Genomic DNA, 19,811 nt, shown 5'->3' with positions numbered 1-19,811 from the left:
TAGAGATGCTCTGTGGTTTGATGTTGCTATATGGGTTGTTATCAGAACTTGCCATAATGTTGTCTAATCAGTCTATGTGTGCTGGTTTGTGGCAGAATGGAACGTCACCCCTGGGCATTGCTAAGCGGCTAGGCTACATCTCTGTCATTGATGTACTAAAGCTGGTGACTGAGGAATCTGTATCTGTAGTGAGTGCTTACTGTTGAGTTTTGTATTTCATAAGTGACTTATGTTATGTTGCTGTGATGTTTAAAATATCCACATTTTTTTGTCCTCTTTTGTCATCCAATGTGTTGTCTCTCTCTCTCTCTCTCTCTCTCTTTCCCAGATAACCACTGATAAGCATCGCATGAGTTTCCCAGAGACGGTGGATGAGATCTTGGATGTCTCAGAGGATGAGGGTAAGTAAAGCTGCTTTACATAGGATTTGGCAAAACTGGGTGGTAAAGTGTTGAAAGACCTACTGAGCTTTTAGAACTAGTCAAGCTACACACTACTCTTGATTGATCCAGGGTTTAGAACAAAACAATGCTTTTGATACAATAGTTAGCTACACTACAAAATCTACTGCACAGTTAATTTATTGCGATAAAAAAATAAAATAAACATGCTTAAACATTAGCATAAACATAGGGATTTTGGTATTCCCTTTGTAAACCACTCTTCAGGTTACTGATAAATTGCTAAGAAATTATACCAATGAGTATAATATACTATTATGTGAAAATAAAGGACAAAATCTTACACAACTACAAGAAGAAAAATCCAAGCTAAAAATGTACTCAAGTGAAAATAAGTAAATAAATAAATAAATGACAGATGAAAAATGTTTAAGAGATGTTTTTCATGTGAAAACAAATTTATCTAAACCATTATAAGTGGACGTGCTCATTCAATTTCTGTATGGAATCAATACTAGACTGACCAGATATTAAGACAGAAACCAGGCTACTTTACTTAGATATTACTGATTAATATTAGCAAATTAGTAAAACTTATCATAACATGTTTTTTTTAAATTGCTGTACTTTATCTCCACTCAATCAACGCAAGAATACATTAATATTGAATATCAATAATAAGTCTCGGGACATGCTGGCATGGTGGTGTAGTGGTTAGCACTGTCGCATTTCCCCTCTAGGGCTCGGGTTCGATTCCCGGCCAGGCTCGATTCCCGTCTCTGTGTGCATGGAGTTTGCATGTTCTCCCTGTGCTTTGTGGGTTTCTTCCGGGTCCTCCCACAGTCCAAAAATATGCAGGTGAGGCTAATTGGCAATCCAAATTGCCCGTAGTGTGTGTATGTGCGTGCCCTGCAATGGATTGGCACCCTGTCCAGGATGTACTGTGCCTCGTGCCATACTGTAAGACTCCTGGGATAGGCTCCAGGCCCCCGCAACTTTGAATACAGGATAAAGCGAGAGTGAGTGAGTCTCTGAACTCATGTACAGTACAAGTCCAAAGTTTGGACATGCCAGTTTCAAATTGATTTTCTACATTCTATAACAATAATTGATTGCAAAACCTATCAAGCATCATGATGAAACTGGCTCTCATAGAGGCCATTGCATGAAAGCAAGACCAAAACTTACCTCTGCTGCAGAGGAGAAGAACATTTACTGTACATTTACCAGCCTCAAAAATTATCCCTTTTTATAGCACCTCAGATTAGCGACGTTATGTCGGCTTTACAGAGCATAAGTAACAGACACATGTCAATTGCATGAAAAGATCATGTAATCAGAAGTTGTGCCCAGATTTTGACTTGTATGTATGTATGTGGAAAACAGGGGTTAGCTGTTTATGCTACTCTCTGATGCTCTTTAGTTACTCATGCTATTTAGTTTGATAAGCTTCAAACTAATGTGGCTTCACGTTTCATGTAATAAGTATATGCTAGCTTCCACACTCCATGGTTGGTACTGTAGCTGTTGTGTGATAGAGATGGAGATCTACAGTAGGTAGCTAGCGGGAAGGAATAGGCAAGTTACCAATTTATAAGGAAAAAGGGGGAAATGTTTAATTGGTTATGTAAAAAGGGAAAAGCAGTCTTAAACACCAGGACAAAAGAAAACCATGACACATGCAACATTATACATCTGCTTTTTTTTTTTTTTTTGCATATCTGGGGGCAGTCTGTCTACAGGTTTTTGTTCTAGTAAAATTGAAGGCAGAAATGCTCATTGATATGAGACCAAAATTAACTAAACTAAAAAAACCTGCTTGGTTGGAATGTAAACCTGCAGCTACACCAACCCTTTCTGTACTGGATCAGATTGATGACCTCGTCCCAAAGGGTCTCAAGCTTTATACCAGAGGTCTTAAGTCTTTTCCCTAAAGGACTACTTTTTACTTGTTGAATTTATTTATTTATTTTTCATTCCCAAACAAGCTGGAATAAAAACCTGCATCCATATTGACACTTTGGTCTTTTATACTAGCAGTCTGTAATCCAACTGTAGAATGGCAAAACTGCAAACAGCAGCATTGAAAAGAGGATTCTAAGCAGAAAATATAGTCATTTAAATGAAAGTACAGTATGACAGTCATGGACTCCACTGGCTTTAGTGAACTAAGCATGCATTTGTAAGGTGCCTGTAAAATTTAATTCTTGGTCATTTTTAGACATCGAGATGAGCCTCCAGTGTGTGTACAAGCAAAAATTATGAAAACATTTTGTCCTTTTTTCAATTGTTATATTGCCTGTGGCTATAAAAAGGCTAATTAGGCTAATAGTTTTAAATTTGTAATTTTCCTGGTATCTGGAAGGGTGAAGCAGAGGTTATATAGAAAATGAAAGAGCACATTTTGTGGAGATAATGTTAATGGGACAAGATCGTTTTTAAAAATGGTTTAAAGGTTAATACTACAAGTAAGCTGATTAGCTTTAATGTAATCAGTGATATTATTATTTCAGGTTGAAGCCCACGTACATGTCTGTCTGTCTTTTTCTTCATTTTTATTCATACAAAGAAATATTTTTTAAGGTTAAGTATCTTAGACTTCTTTTACACTAAGTTGTACCTGTTGTCAGCCAAATATACTCCCTGTTCAGTAGTCATAGAGTGAATCACAGATGAGAAAACTATTGGATAAAGTTATATGTAAGTTATTGGATAATAATTTGCGTGATGCTGTGATAAATATGGCTGAACAGACATACAGACAGATACAGACGGCCTGGTTTTGGGGTCCTCCATTGTATAAAATGTAAAGATATCATTGAAAGAGCGATGTACAGAAAAAAAATCTTTGTTTCATTTATATAGATAATATGTAATTTATAAAGAATAATTTATGAGCGTGAAATATGAAAATCATCTGAGGGCTATATAAGCTGAAGCATTAACACACACACACACATTTTATGGGGGGACTGATAACTGTGTTAACCTGTTTACGAAACAATAAAATGTAAAATTAGACAGAAGCCTGAGATAAAGAAACTGCCTAGAGTCATTCTCTTTTAAATGTTTTGAATGAGTCCATAGAAACATATTTCAGTTCTTGTAAACTTATCAAAACTTGAGAAGAATTTACCAAAGCCACTGATCATTTATTTTTTCAATTCAATTCAATTTTATTTGTATAGCGCTTTAAACAATTGCCATTGTCCCAAAGCAGCTTTACACAATCAAAAGAATTATTTAAGTTTGTATGGAATTTGAATGTGTATGAATCAAAATGGTCAGATAGTCCCTGGTAAGCAAGCCAAGGGCAACAGTGGCCAGGAAAAACTCCCTGAGATGGTAGTAGGAGGAAACCCTAAGAGGAACCAGACTCAACAGGGAACCCATCCTCATTTGGGTGAAACAGAGAGCAGGAATTGATCTGCATTCATACTGCGTGTTAGTTGGCAGGCAGTTCAGCTGATGTTAATTGATGTTAATATGGAGTCTAGTTAGTTATTAAAAACTTCAGTAGACCTGTATGAAGTTCCAGTCCTGAACTATCGAATGGTCAAGTCCTCAGAGAAACAGCTGCCAACACCAGTCGAGGCCAGAACCGTCTTCTAGGTAGAGAGAATCATCCCCAGATACAAGACGATCCTAAAGAGACACACGGGGCATCCATGTGACGAGATCTCCAACCAGAAGCAGGGCGCCAGGATGGGTCAGACAGGTCTGGATCACCGGCAGCTCAGGAACGACATGTGTAGCTCGACAGAGAGAGGGAAGGAGAGAGAGGGGGAGAAAGGTAAGAGAAAGAGTGGGAAAGAGAGCAGAAGAGGAGAGAACAGTTAGGTATGGTCACAGTCATATAATGTATAATGTGAATGTATATTAACTGTAGAGTGCAAGCAGAGACTCCGGCAGGACTAACTATGACAGCATAACTAAAAGGGAGAGCCAAAAGAAAACACAGACATAAGGGCTCCCTGAGATGTAAAGCAACCAATCGCCTTACCGTCAACAAATCTGAGTGATCAATGAGAGTGGGGAAGACAGCATCCAAACATACCAGTTCACCATACGTCCATGAGTCCCCCAGATCTGCTCCTTTACCTAAGGCAAATCTATTTATAAAAATGCTTGATTAAATGAATAGTTTTTTAGCCTGGACTTAAACACTGAGACTGTGTCAGAGTCCTGAACACTATTTGGAAGACTATTCCATAATTTTTGGGGCTTTGTAAGAAAAAGCTCTGCCCCCAGCTGTAGTTTTCATAATATGCAATGCGAAATTTCACACGGAGCCAATGAAGTGAAGATAAGATAGGTGTAATGTGCTTGTATTTTCTGGTTCTAGTGAGGACTCTCGCTGCTGCATTCTGGACTAGCTGAAGCTTGTTTATGCACCTAGTTGAACAACCAGACAGTAGGGCATTACAATAGTCCAACCTAGAGGTGATAAAAGCATGAACTAGTTTTTCTGCATCGTTTAGCGACAATATATTTCTTATCTTGGCAATATTTCTGAGGTGAAAGAATGCTATCCTGGTAATATTATCTACATGAGCTTCAAATGAAAGGCTGGAATCTATAATCACACAGAGGTCTTTTACTGTTGCACTTGATGGAACAGAAAGGCCATCTAAACTTACAGAGTGATCTAGAATCTTACTTCTAGCTGTTTGCGGTCCTATGACTAAAACTTCTGTCTTATCTGGATTAAGCAGAAGGAAGTTAATTAGAATCCAATTTCTTATGTCTTACACACATTGCTCAACTTTAGTAAGCTGGTTTATCTCATCAGGTTTTGCTGAGACATATAACTGTTTGTCATCAGCATAACAGTGAAAACTAATACCATGCTTACGGATTATGTTGCCCAAAGGAAGCATGTAAAGGGAAAAAAAAACAGTGTACCTAAAACTGAACCCTGTGGAACACCAAACTCTATTAAAGAACATGCAGAATAATCACCATTTAAGTCTACATACTGATACTGATCGGTCAAATAGGATCTGAGCCAGGAGAGGGCTGTACCCTTAATTCCTACTACATTTTCTTCTTCTGTGAAGAAGAATACTATAATCAATGATGTCATTTACTACTTTAACGAGTGCTGTTTCTGTGCTGTGATGAGGTCTAAATCCTGACTGATACAGTTCATGTATGCCATTTCTATGTAGATATGAGTATAGCTGCTCTGCTACTATATTTTCCAGAATCTTAAAGATAATTGATAATTATCTTCTGTGACAATCATGTGGTGTAATGCTAACCATGTATGTTTATGCTAATGCCAACACTCAGAAGATGAAAACTTAAAGATAGACGCGTAAATAGTTAATACTTTTAATATTATGTGAACAAATTAGGGTGTGAATAGAATTTTTTTTTTTTTTACATCCTGACCATCTTGGCAGATGGGACCTGTATGACCACAACATGCACTGGACCCTCTCATATTTGCAGTCTAAGAAGACTATTATTAAAAATACAGCCAGCAAATGCAGTGGAATTTTAAACTTAACCTACAGTATCAGGATATTCTATGCTAATGATCTACTCTGAACCATGCTGTTTCCATCTCTTCTCCAGGAGCTGCACAGCTAACATTAGGTAGGATTGTCTAACCGTCTCTGCCTTGATTGTCCAGTTGTCGGTGGTTCATGACGTCATGTGACTGCATCTCGAGCACTCTCATACTGTCTGATGCTGACTTGTAGCTGCTCTATTTTGAGATCTATGGTTCAGTTTTAGAAAAGTATGGGTTCCTCATTGCCATGTAGTCATGATTCGCTTATACTTTGTCAGCACTAACACCTGTTTGTGGGACCATCATTCAAAATTTGCTTCTTATTCCACCTCTACAGGACTGCTAGTTAATTAATTAACAAACGTTTAATGCTTAATTGATTAATGGTCTTCATTTGACTCAACAGAAAGCTCCTAGGAATTGAACAGACAAAGTGGCTGTATTTCCATCCACATGGACTTCCATGATTAAACCTAGCAGGAACTAATCTCTATCTCGATTTTATCCATGTTTTTCATTGGTTGTTTGTGTGTATGACTCCATTGCTTGGATGTGTGCTTGTATCTGAAAGATGGTTAGTGGTGAATGCTGGAATAACAACTGAGTTCTCCCTAAATCACAGCTCTCACTTCTCTCCACCTTTCTCACTAGTCTTCTCATTTGTTTGTCTTCTTCCTCCCCTCTTTTCCTCGATACTGCTCTAGAGGACTAATGTCTGCTGTTGTGCTAATATGTAGGTGATGAGCTGTTGGGAATGGATGGCGCTCGCTACCTGAAGCTGGATGACCTGAAGGATCAAGATGATGACTTTCTTTCACCAAAGAAATCCCTGCGGGAGTTTGAGAGTGGGATGGGCACAACGTAAGTTCTTAAGTGAAAAAACAGAGAAGAGCATCTGATCTTTAATAACATCTAAAAGTAGTCAGACAGTTAAGCATCTTAATAATAGAATTAACAAAACGTCTCTACTTCCCCCTAGACCCTACTCACCTGCAATTCCCAGAATTCCATGTGTATCTCCAGAAACTGTCATGCTTGACCAGGTATTAGTTTGTAATTTTCTTTGGATTTAACACTTACAGTCAGCTCTAAAATTATGAGCACCCTTTATAAAGATGGGTGAAACAATTTCGTTTTCTTTAATCTAACCACAAATGTGGGTTCTTGAGTTTACAGAAACTTTGAAACAGGATGCTATAATTACAACAGACAAAATTGGCACATTATTTATTATTATTACATACAAAAAACAAGCTAATTCCCATTGTTAAGTGATGTTAAGATTGTCTTGCTGTCTATGTTTGTGTGGGTTTCCTTTGTACTCTCTAGTTTCCTTCTATTGTCCAAAAACCTAAATGTAGAGAGATTTGGTCTACTAGATTGCTCCTAGGTCTGAATGAAGGTGAATGTACTAGATTTGTATAATGCTGTGCAATAGAGTGGGGTGAATTCTCTAACTTTGTCCTAATGTTCTCATAGTAGCTTCCAGATCTTCCACAACTCAGGATAAGTGATAAATGAAAAAAATCTTTTTACAATTTGCAATCAAAGATGAGATTTCTCTAATATTTACAGTGTCAGATTACATAGCCGCAAAAAAATTTAATAAAATACATCTCAGCAGAGTTAACACTCCAACCTTAGCTGTTGCTTATGTGGCGGTGTGGTGGGTGTCTTTTCTCTATGTCGGAAAATTTAAACAGAAAATTCCTTTAGACCAACATTAAAAGACTAAATTACCGATTACGCCACCTAGGATTGGTTACCTGGGAAAAGTTTAAGACATGCAGGTTTGAACCTCTCAGTGAGAACACAGGGACATGGATACAAAAATACAAATTTTTATTTATACAGGAAATTTCCAGATCACGCAATATCAAAATGACCGTTAAAACAGATTAAAACATCCCCAGCAAAGAAAAGAAATTGGAGCTGGGAGATTAACCATACAGAGGCAGGCTAGGTACAGGACTACACTCCTTCACGATAATAAATAACCACACGTGCACCAACCTCACACTAGTGAAAATGTAGTACCACTCCACACTTGGTAAACAAGCACACCACTCTATAAGCAGCTAGCCTGCCTTCTCTCCATTCCCAGCTCCTAAAAGAAAAAAACAAATTTAATTACAAAACAAAAAAAAACAAAACAAAAAGACAAATACCGCTGCAAAGCAACCTCCAAGTTGTGAGCGACAAAGCCAAAGACAGGTGAGAAAAGCATGCTCGCCAGCCGATCAATTTACCTAAAATGTAAAAGAACATAAAAGTAAAGATACAGCACATACCTGTGTGGCGGGTGCCAACAAAGATAACCCTCACCTACCGCACGATGCAGACCACATCTATCTGGCAGCCAATCCACTAAACAATAGCATTCATCTCCCGTGGTACACGAGCACGAAGCGCGCAGCTCTTTAAACAGGGTAAATACATACGGACGCCAATGAGCTGCTCATCCGTTCCCTCGGATCCCATAAAGATCCTAAAACTTGCCGGCTTCCCAAAGAAAATTGAGATTAGTTAAATAATGACTTAGGTGTACAAGTAACCAAAGTACAGCACACCAAACATACCTCTCGCACACGGCAACGAACTTCCGGAGACGCAACCTGGGGTGAATTAGCGCCACACCTGTCTATTCTCACAGCGCCCTTTTATACGCTCCTTAATTACAACCAATGATTATCAGGTGAAAAACCGAAACTCTGGAGGGAAGTGCAAAACTCCCTCTCACCACAATCACTTGTTTGATTTACATCAAAGTACATACTCTATGGTCTACAGATGGTTTAAATGATTTAGGCCTATTTGCTCGCTTGTATTTGATGCCCTTATTGATGAATGATGTCCTGTGTCTCTGCAGCACACTCCTATTCCTTTGCCTAAGGAGTATGATGAGGACTCTCTTATCCCCAGTAGTCCTGCCACTGAAACCTCAGACAACGTTAGCCCAGTAGCCAGCCCCATTCACACTGGGTCAGTTGCATACACCTTATTGGATCAGGCACATACTGTAACAATGTCACTGGTTTATGCTGTTCATCTGTATCAAATGTAGACCAATTTGTTCACTGGTTGCTTGATTGCTGGTTGTTAGGTTTCTGGTGAGTTTTATGGTAGATGCAAGAGGTGGGTCTATGCGTGGAAGCAGACACAATGGCCTCCGGGTGATTATACCCCCTCGTACCTGTGCTGCCCCAACACGGATCACCTGCCGTTTAGTGAAGCCACAAAAACTCACGACACCTCCTCCCCTGGTTGAGGGAGAAGGCCTTGCCTCACGCATCATCTCCCTGGGGCCCTCCAGCATGCAGTTCCTGGGGTGAGCCTGACTGAAAGAGATAAATGTATTTCTTTACAAGTATGAAAAACAGAAGTAAGAAAATGTATTAAAATTGCCACATACATATATGCAGATGTTTGGCACAATATATATGGGTGTATTGCTTATCTGTATTTCAGGCCAGTGATCGTGGAGATCCCTCATTTTGCTTCACTTGGAAGGGGAGATCGAGAACTGGTGGTGCTTCGCAGTGAGAATGGTTCAGTGTGGAAAGAGCACCGAAGCCGATATGGTGACGATGTTCTAGAGACTATACTTAATGGCATGGATGAAGGTAAGACTTGCTCATTATTTATGCATCTTGTTTATTTATCTCCCTAAAATATTTTAGTCTATTCAGCCAGAATAATCCATGAGGTTTGCATGTAGAAAACATAGATAGAAAACATAGGATGTCTTTTAAGAATTCCAAGTAAAAAAATTCCAAAGAAACATTGAATGTATTACATCATTTGTATCAATGCAGTTCTTACCTCCAGATTTTCTTGTTCAGATTTGGAGAGTCAGGAGGAGCTGGAGAAGAAAAGAATTCGCCGAATTATCTCCACAGACTTCCCACTTTACTTTGCTGTGGTGTCACGTGTACAGCAGGAGAGTGATTTAATTGGTCCAGAGGGTGGTCAGCTAATCAGTCAGCTAGTACCCCAAGTTCAGGCCATATTCCCTGAGACAGCAGTCACCAAACGAGTGCGACTGGGCCTGCAGGTAGGATGTAAAGGTTTTTAGGATTGGCCAGAATGCAAGGGTTTATATGATAGTTCATAACTTCTTCATAAATGATTATTCAGGAGGAATTTCAAGTTTAAGCTTATTTTAAAATAAAGCAAATCTTTAGGAGTAAAGAAAATTCATTTTGTCTAAGAGTGTATACTGAACCTTGAGGGGTCCTTCCTCACCCCATTTGGTGTTACACTCTTTAGTTACACAGAGTTAATGATTCTGGTAATAATTTAATGGTTGGTGCTGTATTAATTTTTTCTGATACTCCTAGTTTTGGTACAATGTTGTTTAATCGGAGAAAAAAATACAGTCCCTAACATAAAGGAATATAATAGGGTTTTCTTGGTTAATTCCTAAAAATAAAAGAGCAAGAGCTTTCTTTCTCACTTAACGTTTTTTAGTGATGATGTCATAATGAAAACTTCAGAGTAGAAGTAATGGAAACGGCAAATGTCACAGAATGCAATGCAGCTAAACATACGCAGTTGTGCTGAATTACGGCAATGACTTGGGTCAGCTATGTAGCAGTTTACAAATGAATGATCTTGTTTTTGTTGTTGAAAATTAAAGTTTTGATGATAAGTTGTTTACAAAGTCTGTACAGTTAAGGAGCTACAGTATGAGACGAGGATACCCTGAAGGGGTAAAGCACTGCTGCATCACTCTATAGTACAGTAGGTTGCGATAAAGTAAAGGTTAAATCAAATTGCCCAACTTTACAGGCAGTCGAGCTGTATCTCTCTGTCCCCTGCATTATTTCTAAACAAACTTAGCGAATAATTTACTCCAATCACACGGGATGAAAATGTGTAAATAGTATCTGTATGATTATAAAGAAATTGTGATGCCTCCAAAGTCACACACAAAAAAAAACATCTTGATTGAGTGTGCGGGTTAAGGGGCTGCGAGCCTGCGGCTTCTAACGTGGGCACGTGAAGTTTCTAACAAACATGATTTTCGGCTAATTAGCGCTTGTGGTGTTTTGAGACTTGTGTAAGTGTGTGTAATGAGTGGGTTTAAAACTAATTTGCTTACAGCGTTTGGAGAAAAAGGCAGATTGAGGGCTTTTAACACGTGATTTTAATAATGTAACACCATAAAAATGCGTTTCTGTTCCGCGACTTAGACGTACAAAATCGTTTATATATCTGAAAATAAAAAAATAATAGCTTCATCTCTATTATAAATGAAATAATATTTATTTTAAATTGATTTTGGAGTCAATATGTGAATCGCCACACAAATGAATCGTGATTCATAACTGAATCATTTTTTCCCCAATCTCTAGACAGCACTGAAGATCTCATATGGCCATAAACATTACTTTGCTCTCATTTAAGTTGGATTTTTGTATTAAAAAGGCCACTGGACTCTTGCAGCCTTTCAGTTGGGTGTAGTGCAAGTTCCTGTAATTAACTGCTTTGCATCAATCACAATGTGTCTTTGTGTTTTCATTTATCTCTGTTTTCTCCAGTCAACATTTCTGCTGAAAAGTCTAATAAGTCTAGATGGGCTTTTAATTTGCTTTGTTCAGTTTCATTGATGTAATATGTTTGCTTATTTTTTTTCTCCTTTGCTTCCTCCTTTAATCAGTTTAATCAGTTGCAAACTAAATGACACAGAGGAAGAACTCCAGAATACATGTGTAATATACAGTATGTTAATATCCTGAAGGAATATGTGTTTACCACAGTCTGTATGCTTTTGTATGTCTCAGTTTAAGTATTTACTTCCTCATTTATACTCACTACAGACCTAATATCGTGTTTTCACCAAGTTGCTGCTCATATGATCATTCTCATTTGTCATCTTTCTATTTCTCTTCTCTCCTCTCCTGTCCTCTCCAGGCTCAGCCTATCCCAGACGAGTTGCTGACTCGACACTTAGGGAACCAGGCCACCTTCAGCCCTGTGGTGACGGTGGAGCCGCGCAGGCGTAAGTTCCATCGGCCCATCGGCCTGCGCATCCCCCTGCCCCCCTCCTGGAGGGAGAGTCCACGCGATGCTGGTGAAGGGGACACCACCAGCCTGCGCCTCCTCTGCAGCGTCATTGGTACAGTCTGGTTTCTGACATATGTTCCCATGTTATGGTTTGTTCTAAAAGGATTTGTGCATGTACAAAAGGGAGATTAGCTCATATTCCTGTGTACATCAGCCTTAGCTGGCTTTGATCTGCTCACCCTGCCGATGCTTTGGATGAGGCTGAAACAGATTTATATCCAGTCTGAAAAAAGATGCAGGGATAAAGATAGCATGCGCACAATGATTCCAGATGGTGCTGCTCGTGAAACGAAGGACACAAATGCACATATTTTGTGAAAAAGCTATGAATCCTTCCTGCAGGGGGTACGGCCCCGGCTCAGTGGGAGGACATCACTGGCACCACCAAACTCATGTACTCCAACAACTGCGCCAACTTCACCACCAATGTATCAGCAAGGTGAGATTCACTTACAAACCCTGACACTAGATCATTCACCTATTTTATAGCAAATTGATACAGTTATTAAAAACTTCAATAATTGACATAGAACTAAAGGCAAACTTGCAAACTACTGTATGAAAGGGAATAATGCATAGTCTTGTTGAGGATGGTTTAAAAACACTAGATTTTTTAATATATTTTTTGTCCAAAAAAATCACATGTCTAATGTTGAAACATTATTAAAATCAAAAGAATTTTCAAAAAAAAAAGTGGTTCATTTTTCCTGCAGTGTGTAACGGGTAAACGGGGCTGGGCTTTTCAGAAGACAGTCAATAACAGAGTTTTACAGACCTATGGAGCTTTCAGTCATTCTAAGGTCATACAGTATATCAGTTCTGGGATTTTTATAAGGAAGAAAAATCTTCCTTTTTTTTATTATGTTCCTCTAAATTTATTTGTATACAAATGGCAAAGTGAAGCTGTGTATTCTGGATGCTCAGAGCTTATTATCTTTTTGGCTCCTTACTGCGGCAGGTTCTGGCTGGCTGACTGTCCTCGAACAGCAGAGGCCGTGACCTTTGCCAACTTGCTGTACCGTGAGCTAACCGCCGTGCCCTACATGGCCAAGTTTGTGGTGTTTGCTAAGATGAATGAGGCCCGTGAAGGCCGTCTTCGCTGCTATTGCATGACAGACGATAAAATGGACAAAACCCTGGAGCTGCACGAAAACTTCACTGAAGTGGCCCGTAGCCGAGACATAGAGGTTAGCTCAGTGTGTTAATGTCCAAATGCTCAGGGCTTTTGTAACATTTATAACGAATTACTGACTAATGCTTACCTTCTGTCTTTGGTGTGCAGGAGAAAATGTGTTATGCTAAAATAAAGTAATTATTCAATTCAATTTTATTTGTATAGTGCTTTTAACAATTGACATTGTAGCAAAGCAGCTTTACACACTCAAAAAAATAATTCAAGTTTGCATAAAATGTGTAAGTGTATGAATTAAAATAATAAGACTGTCCCCGATGAGCAAGCCAAGGGCGACGGCGACAGTGGCAAGGAAAAACTCCCAGAGATGGTAATAGGAGGAAACCTTGAGAGGAACCAGACTCAACAGGGAAACCATCCTCATTTGGGTGAGACGGATAGCAGGGATTGATCTGCATCTGTAGGAAACTCCACACTGTAAACCCTAAGGCTCAAAGTAATTAAACATATTGAGTACTGTTAACTTAAATAATTACAATTAGTTCAAATTAATAGACCTTTATGAGTATTTAGAACTTTTTGGTATTTGAGTTTGTAGAAATGACACTTTTCAAGTTAGCTGAACAAATTTTATTTTATGTATACTTAAGTAACAGTAACTGTCACCTTAAAGTTCCACCAACTTAAAGTCTTTCAGACTAGTGATTTTGTGTCTGACGTCATCAGGGGCACTGGTGGCTCAGTGGTAGGTGTTTCACCTGCCATGTGAAAGCCCCGGGTTCGATTCCCAACAACTGGATGAAGTGCCTGTCCCAAGACCAGATAAAATGGAAGGGTTACGTCAGGAAGGGCATCTGGTGTAAAACCTGTGCCAAGCTTGTGTGTGGGACGGATTGTCCTCTGTAGCGACCCATTGCCAGGAGCAGCCGAAAGACCAACAACAATTAATTTGATTTGCAACAACTAAAAAAAATGAGTACAACAAACTCAAAAACTCATAGTTCCATTTACTTAAAACTGGAAACATCATTACTTTAAAAAAATTGATGTAACTGATTACCTCAAATTTTTTGAGTTTTGCCAACTTATTCGGGTTTACAGTGCAGTCCTGAACTATTGAGCGACTAAAGTCATAAGCCCTCAGAAAACAGCTGTCTGCCTCAACCGAGGACAGGACCTTTTTCGCAGAATGCGGAAACGTCCCCAGTCACCACACGCATCCCAGGCAGACCACATGGGCATCCATGTGATGAGATCTCCAACCAGAAGCAGGACACCAGGACGAGACAGCTCCAGGGGGCAGAGGGGGTCTGGATCACTGGCATCAGGAGCGACATGTATAGCTCGACAGAGAGACAAGTAGAGGGGAAAAAGAGAGAGGGAGAGAAAATAAAGAAGAGAGCAAAGAGGAGATAATTATAAAATGATGTAGCATGCAGGTGACAAAAACAAAAAGAAAAAAAACTCATTATACAGTACATTGATAATTAATATAGTATTGTTGATAATAATTCTATAATAGCATACTTCTAACTTTTTGTTTCATAAACACATAATACAACTATAAAATCTTACTTCATGTTCTTGAATAATGTTCCCTAACTAAGCAGGCACAATGAAAATAGTCATAGTGCGAGAGATCTGATCTGTGGTGCATCATAAAGAAATCTGTGTTTGCATAAAAAACAACACTTTGTCTTCCCGTAAAATATGTTCCAACCCACTTTAGATGAATGACTGTATTTTACTGATATCCCTTTGTATGTTGTTACATAAGCAACTGTTCCGTATAATAGGGGTCGGATGCTAATACAAAACATGTGTATGTAATTCCAGGATGAATTATGGGGATCATATTTTTCTGCTGGCAGGGCTTGTGTGTTTATATATATTAGATGTGTGACTCACACTTAGACTCTGACTCACATTGACTCATGCTACACGCTTCTTTTATTTACAGTATTTGTATTTCTCTTCTAACAGGTAATGGAGGGGATGCCGCTGCATTTGGAATGCTCTGGAAACCTTGTGCCAGTGAGAAAGGCCACACAGCAGCCTCGCACCTTCAGCTTCCAAGCCTTCAGAGACAACAGACTGCCCGTCTCAGTGAAGGTTCGTTTTATCTGTCTCTTTCTCTTTAAACAGAAATGTCTTTAATATATCCCTTATGCACATGTTGTGTCTATTATGAATGAGTTCTTGTTTTCATTCATTTCGGGTGCACATTTTTAGTTCTTATCTCTAACAATCATCAATTATCGTGACCCTCTTCGTCCACTAGCCTTATCCTTCATTCCAGCTTCATTCTCCATTATAATCCCTGTTTATTTCTGTCCGTTGTTGTGGCTTTTTGTGGTACTTTCAGTGACCATGGTGTAGCTTTAAACGTTGTCTCGCCTTGCCTGCATGCCTACCTTTCTGCCTGCTTGTCGGTATGTCTGTCTTACTGTCTCTCTCTTTCTCTCTCACGGTTACTCTCTTACTGTCTGATCACACAGACGACAAGGTAAATGTGAAGGTAAATCTCACTCTCTCGCCTGCCTAAGGACTGCTTCCATCCTTTCCCCGTCCCCTGTCCCCGTACCTGTATGAGTCATCCCTGGGTGGCTAACCTGTCTAATGCCCTTTACTTTCTCTCTTTCTCTCTCTCTCTGTCTCTCTCTACCCTCTTATTTCTTTCCTGTTCCCCTCTCTCTATTTCTCAGGTGCGAGACAGCAACAAGGAATCCACAGGGTTCCTGTCTTTCCTCCGCAAGTCCACCAAATATGAGGATGCACAGCATGTGCTGTGTAACCTCAACATTACCATGCCTCCTTGTGTTAAGGTACTGTTTCTTTTTCTATACCTGAATTAATTTGAGTTATTAAGTTATATATAAGTACATATTAAATATAAAAGTTTATCTCAATAAAATTGGACCATTTTGCCCAAATTTCTACCCTTCATTGCAGGTATTTATCTTTGAATGAGCAATCACCATGACCAAACCCCCCAAAACACCATGACCCCATTACGGTTTTACTACTGTAGGTATTATGTAATACTAATGATACTAAGGTAATAGTACTAAATACTATTTCAAAGTACTATGGCTATAAGTAAGAAGATGTCTTGCATCTGTAAATGTAATTGTAATGTTATGCATTTTATGGTAAAATGTAATGAGCTTTCATAACTTGCTTTCACAGCGTATACTGTATTTATGCATTTAGCCCTAGAAAAATAAAATCCAAGCCAAAAACTTTCATACATCCAACTTATTCCTGACAGACTAAAATAATCTATGGGCCTAGTGTTTATGATTTTTGACCTATTGCTATGGTGTTAGGGGAGACACCTAGAAACTATAAGAACCATTGCTTGTGTAGAATAACAGAACACAATTAGCTAGATTATAGAGTAATCTAGATCTTAGAGAGTAAGCTAGATTTATTTCTCTATTAGATGTGCCAGCGACTTCATTCACATGTAATTTAATTGAACACTCATATGCGTGTTTAAAAAAAAATTATAACGCCATCTGTTAAATTAACTACAATTTTTATGTTTACCACCAAGAGTGCGGAATAAAGGTGTGAGATCATCTTTATTAAGTAGATTTCAATTGCATGTATTATATGTATAGGTGTATGTATAAATATATCTGCTACACTAATGCGCTTATCCCAGCACTGATTGTTCTGTCTGCTTCACGTCTTAAACACTGGCCCCCAAGCACTCTTTAATGGCCTAAACATGTATTCATGAATCCTACCAGTTTTCCAGTTTTTCTTTAGCTACACATCAAAGGATGCTTTCATGTGTAGCTACCACCATGATCTTAACCCTAAAGATGAATGCAAACAAATATTTTTTTTCCTTTTCTTTAATATTGTTTAAGCAACACCTTGAATTGATGTGTTCTGTGACTGACATGTGGGACTTTCACTTTAGTGATGACTACTTTAGTGATGGTCATAACGTTGGTAAAATTTTCTGACTAGTACAGTTTTGACCATAGTTGATTTATTGTAAATTATATATTTTCCCTAAAACAATACTTGTCACAAAACTGCTGAGCTACAACATCTGGAAAACAAAGGTGGGCAAACCAAAATTGAAAGACATTTTAACAACCGAAATTGTTTTCTTATTATTTTCCTCCATGGCACACATCCTGGAGGTATTTCTGGATGTATTTCTAGGATGTCTCAGCAGGACAGATTAAAAGCACATAACCTATATTTTCCGCTCTGTATAATCCAGGTGGCAGGTGGTGAAGAACGCAGGCGGACTCTGACACCATTGGCCCTGAGGGAGAGGTACAGCACCCTGAGCGAGTCGGGTCTGGGTAAGACACAGCACCTCCATGCTGCAAGAGGACACAGGGGTGCTCTTTATGAATGGCATATCCCCTGCTTTCTCTGGCTCCTAATGAACTTGTGCATGGCACTGACTGAGCTCTGGATGCCAAGCCCTGTCCTCGACGCCTAGCTCTGCCAAACAGGTCCGATCGTAATTAATTGCAGGCAGCTCTGTGGGGTCAGGGCTTCCCTGCGTCCACCTAGAGAATGAGCAGTAATGTTGTGCATGTTGCTATATCTGATATGGTCTGAATTTCTAATTAGCATGGCAAGAGAATGAGTGAGGGGTAGAGGGCTGCCACGTTGCCCACTGCAAAGAAGCTAAAGCTGTGTAACAGCTGTATGACAGACTTGAGGGGAGTAGGTTGATGGATTGGTGTAGGGATGAGGACCCTTGTCAGGCCAAGCTATTATGTATAATGGCAGTTATATATAGCAGATACACGTCTGAAGAAAGTACAAGTCTTTACAAGTCATGTTTGGGTAAGTACATAATATCTAGCAGTCTGTGAACCATTTAAAAAATATTCTCCTTTGATTACTGAAAACCTTCTCGAAATCTGTCCTCTGTTATAAACCTGCTTATTACACTATACCATTTTGGGAGACATAAATCACACAACGTAAAACAGCAGTGTGAGAATGTGCAAGTCAAATATTTGGATTAATTTTTCTGCATTATGGAACAATACTATAGATTTTCACTCTAAATAACAAAATAACACATATGGAATTAGGTAATTAAGTAATAACAACAACAATCAGTTGTCATTTCAAGACACAAAGGTCAGTTGTTCTGGAATAGTTTTTGCAAGAACAGTATTGTCAACTGCATTTGCAAAATCAACAAGCACCATGATGAAACTGTCTCTCATGAAGTCCATCCCAGGAAAGCAAGACCAAAAGATACCTCTTTTGCAGAGGAGAAGTTCATTTAGAGTGACCAGCGCCTCAAATTATAGCTGTTAGAAGGGCCTCAAATCAATGCAATGAACTTTTATTTGTAAAGTGCTTTTAACAGTGTTCACTATTGAAATGTGTATGAAATGTAAAAAATGTGTATAAATTAAAATGATTAGATAGTCCGAGGGCGACGGTAGCAATGAAAAACTTCCTGATCTACCTGCTTTACAGAGCATGAGCAGCAGAAACATCTTTATATCAACCTCCAAGGGAGATTATTGAATATTCAGGATGCCTTTGCCACTGTTTTACCATGTAGAAAGAAATAAAAAATCAGAAAAGGCCATGGAATTAGGAGGTGTGTCCAATCCTTTGACTGGTCGTGTATATACTGTGAAATGCTACTAATGGTAGCGATGGTTTATATGTAAGAACAATATTAAAAATGTATTTAATCTCAGATCCTCCACAACAATATGAGAGTCTGATAAAGTCATATAAGTAATTTACAATTTACAATTACTAGTATTATTATTATTATAGCTTGTAAAGTTGAATCTACTATACAAGCTTTTCAATCATGGGGTAGTTAGTACTGCTCACATTTTTTTATGTGCGTTTTTTTTATTTTTTTATTCAATTTAGTTAAGTAAATAAGGGCACAAAGAAACAAGTCCATCGGAGATTGTATTTGCCCAATACTGGTACCTGCTACAATGAGATGATTTTGTATTATTTTTATACAACACATAGAAGTAAAAGAGGGAGTACTAACCTTTAAACATGACTATATGCATTATGTATGTTGACAAGCAGGTAATAAAATTGAATAAATCAGTAATTAATTATTATATACACAGGTATGTGTACATGTTTTTGCGTATAATATTTGAATTGTTTTGGTTATTGGATAGTTTATAATTAGTATAAATTAGCATTTATTTAGATTCATGTAATAATTTGACATCTGATGCTTTTTCTTTTAGCTGCTGTGAATGCCTTGGAAAGGACAGAGATGAAGATTACACTAATCACTGAGCAGCTGGGTTTAAGCTGGACAGGTATGAGTGTGTGTGCATGTGTGTGTATGTATATTTATGTGCGTTTCATGCACCCCCCAATCTCTCTCTCTCTCTCTTACACAAACACACACACACACACACACACACACACACACACACACACACACACACACACACCATCACTGTTTTGCTTATCTCCTCTCTTTGTGTTGTGCCTCTGCAGAACTGGCCAGAGAGCTGCAGTTCAGTGTTGATGACATTAACAGAATACGAGTAGAGAATCCCAACTCCCTCTTGGACCAAAGTACAGCTCTGCTCAACCTGTGGGCCATCCGAGAGGGCAAGAGAGCCCAGAGTGAGCATCTCTCATTATACTGCTCCTCTCCCTGTATCTTTACCCTGTAACACTTGAACCTCAG

The 19,811-nt window shown here is 38.8% G+C and overlaps 1 protein-coding gene across 1 annotated transcript in view; it reads left to right on the top strand.

The window, feature by feature from the left end:
• Nucleotides 1–19,811, top strand: part of ank1b (ankyrin 1, erythrocytic b) — a 118,391-nt gene that overhangs the window by 67,328 nt on the left and 31,252 nt on the right. The window contains exons 21-37 of the mRNA XM_053478179.1: nucleotides 96–188; nucleotides 329–401; nucleotides 5,985–6,005; nucleotides 6,660–6,783; nucleotides 6,902–6,965; nucleotides 8,792–8,904; nucleotides 9,026–9,250; nucleotides 9,391–9,545; nucleotides 9,765–9,976; nucleotides 11,839–12,043; nucleotides 12,334–12,430; nucleotides 12,950–13,178; nucleotides 15,107–15,235; nucleotides 15,829–15,948; nucleotides 17,370–17,454; nucleotides 19,357–19,431; nucleotides 19,616–19,747. Coding sequence (XP_053334154.1) covers nucleotides 96–188; nucleotides 329–401; nucleotides 5,985–6,005; nucleotides 6,660–6,783; nucleotides 6,902–6,965; nucleotides 8,792–8,904; nucleotides 9,026–9,250; nucleotides 9,391–9,545; nucleotides 9,765–9,976; nucleotides 11,839–12,043; nucleotides 12,334–12,430; nucleotides 12,950–13,178; nucleotides 15,107–15,235; nucleotides 15,829–15,948; nucleotides 17,370–17,454; nucleotides 19,357–19,431; nucleotides 19,616–19,747 — 2,152 coding nt within the window. The remainder of the gene's footprint in view (nucleotides 1–95; nucleotides 189–328; nucleotides 402–5,984; nucleotides 6,006–6,659; nucleotides 6,784–6,901; nucleotides 6,966–8,791; nucleotides 8,905–9,025; nucleotides 9,251–9,390; nucleotides 9,546–9,764; nucleotides 9,977–11,838; nucleotides 12,044–12,333; nucleotides 12,431–12,949; nucleotides 13,179–15,106; nucleotides 15,236–15,828; nucleotides 15,949–17,369; nucleotides 17,455–19,356; nucleotides 19,432–19,615; nucleotides 19,748–19,811) is intronic.

This window comes from Clarias gariepinus, chromosome 19 (assembly GCF_024256425.1).
Source record: "Clarias gariepinus isolate MV-2021 ecotype Netherlands chromosome 19, CGAR_prim_01v2, whole genome shotgun sequence".
In the NCBI taxonomy this organism is placed as follows: Eukaryota; Metazoa; Chordata; class Actinopteri; order Siluriformes; family Clariidae; genus Clarias; species Clarias gariepinus.
This window is presented reverse-complemented; position numbering and strand designations above follow the sequence as displayed.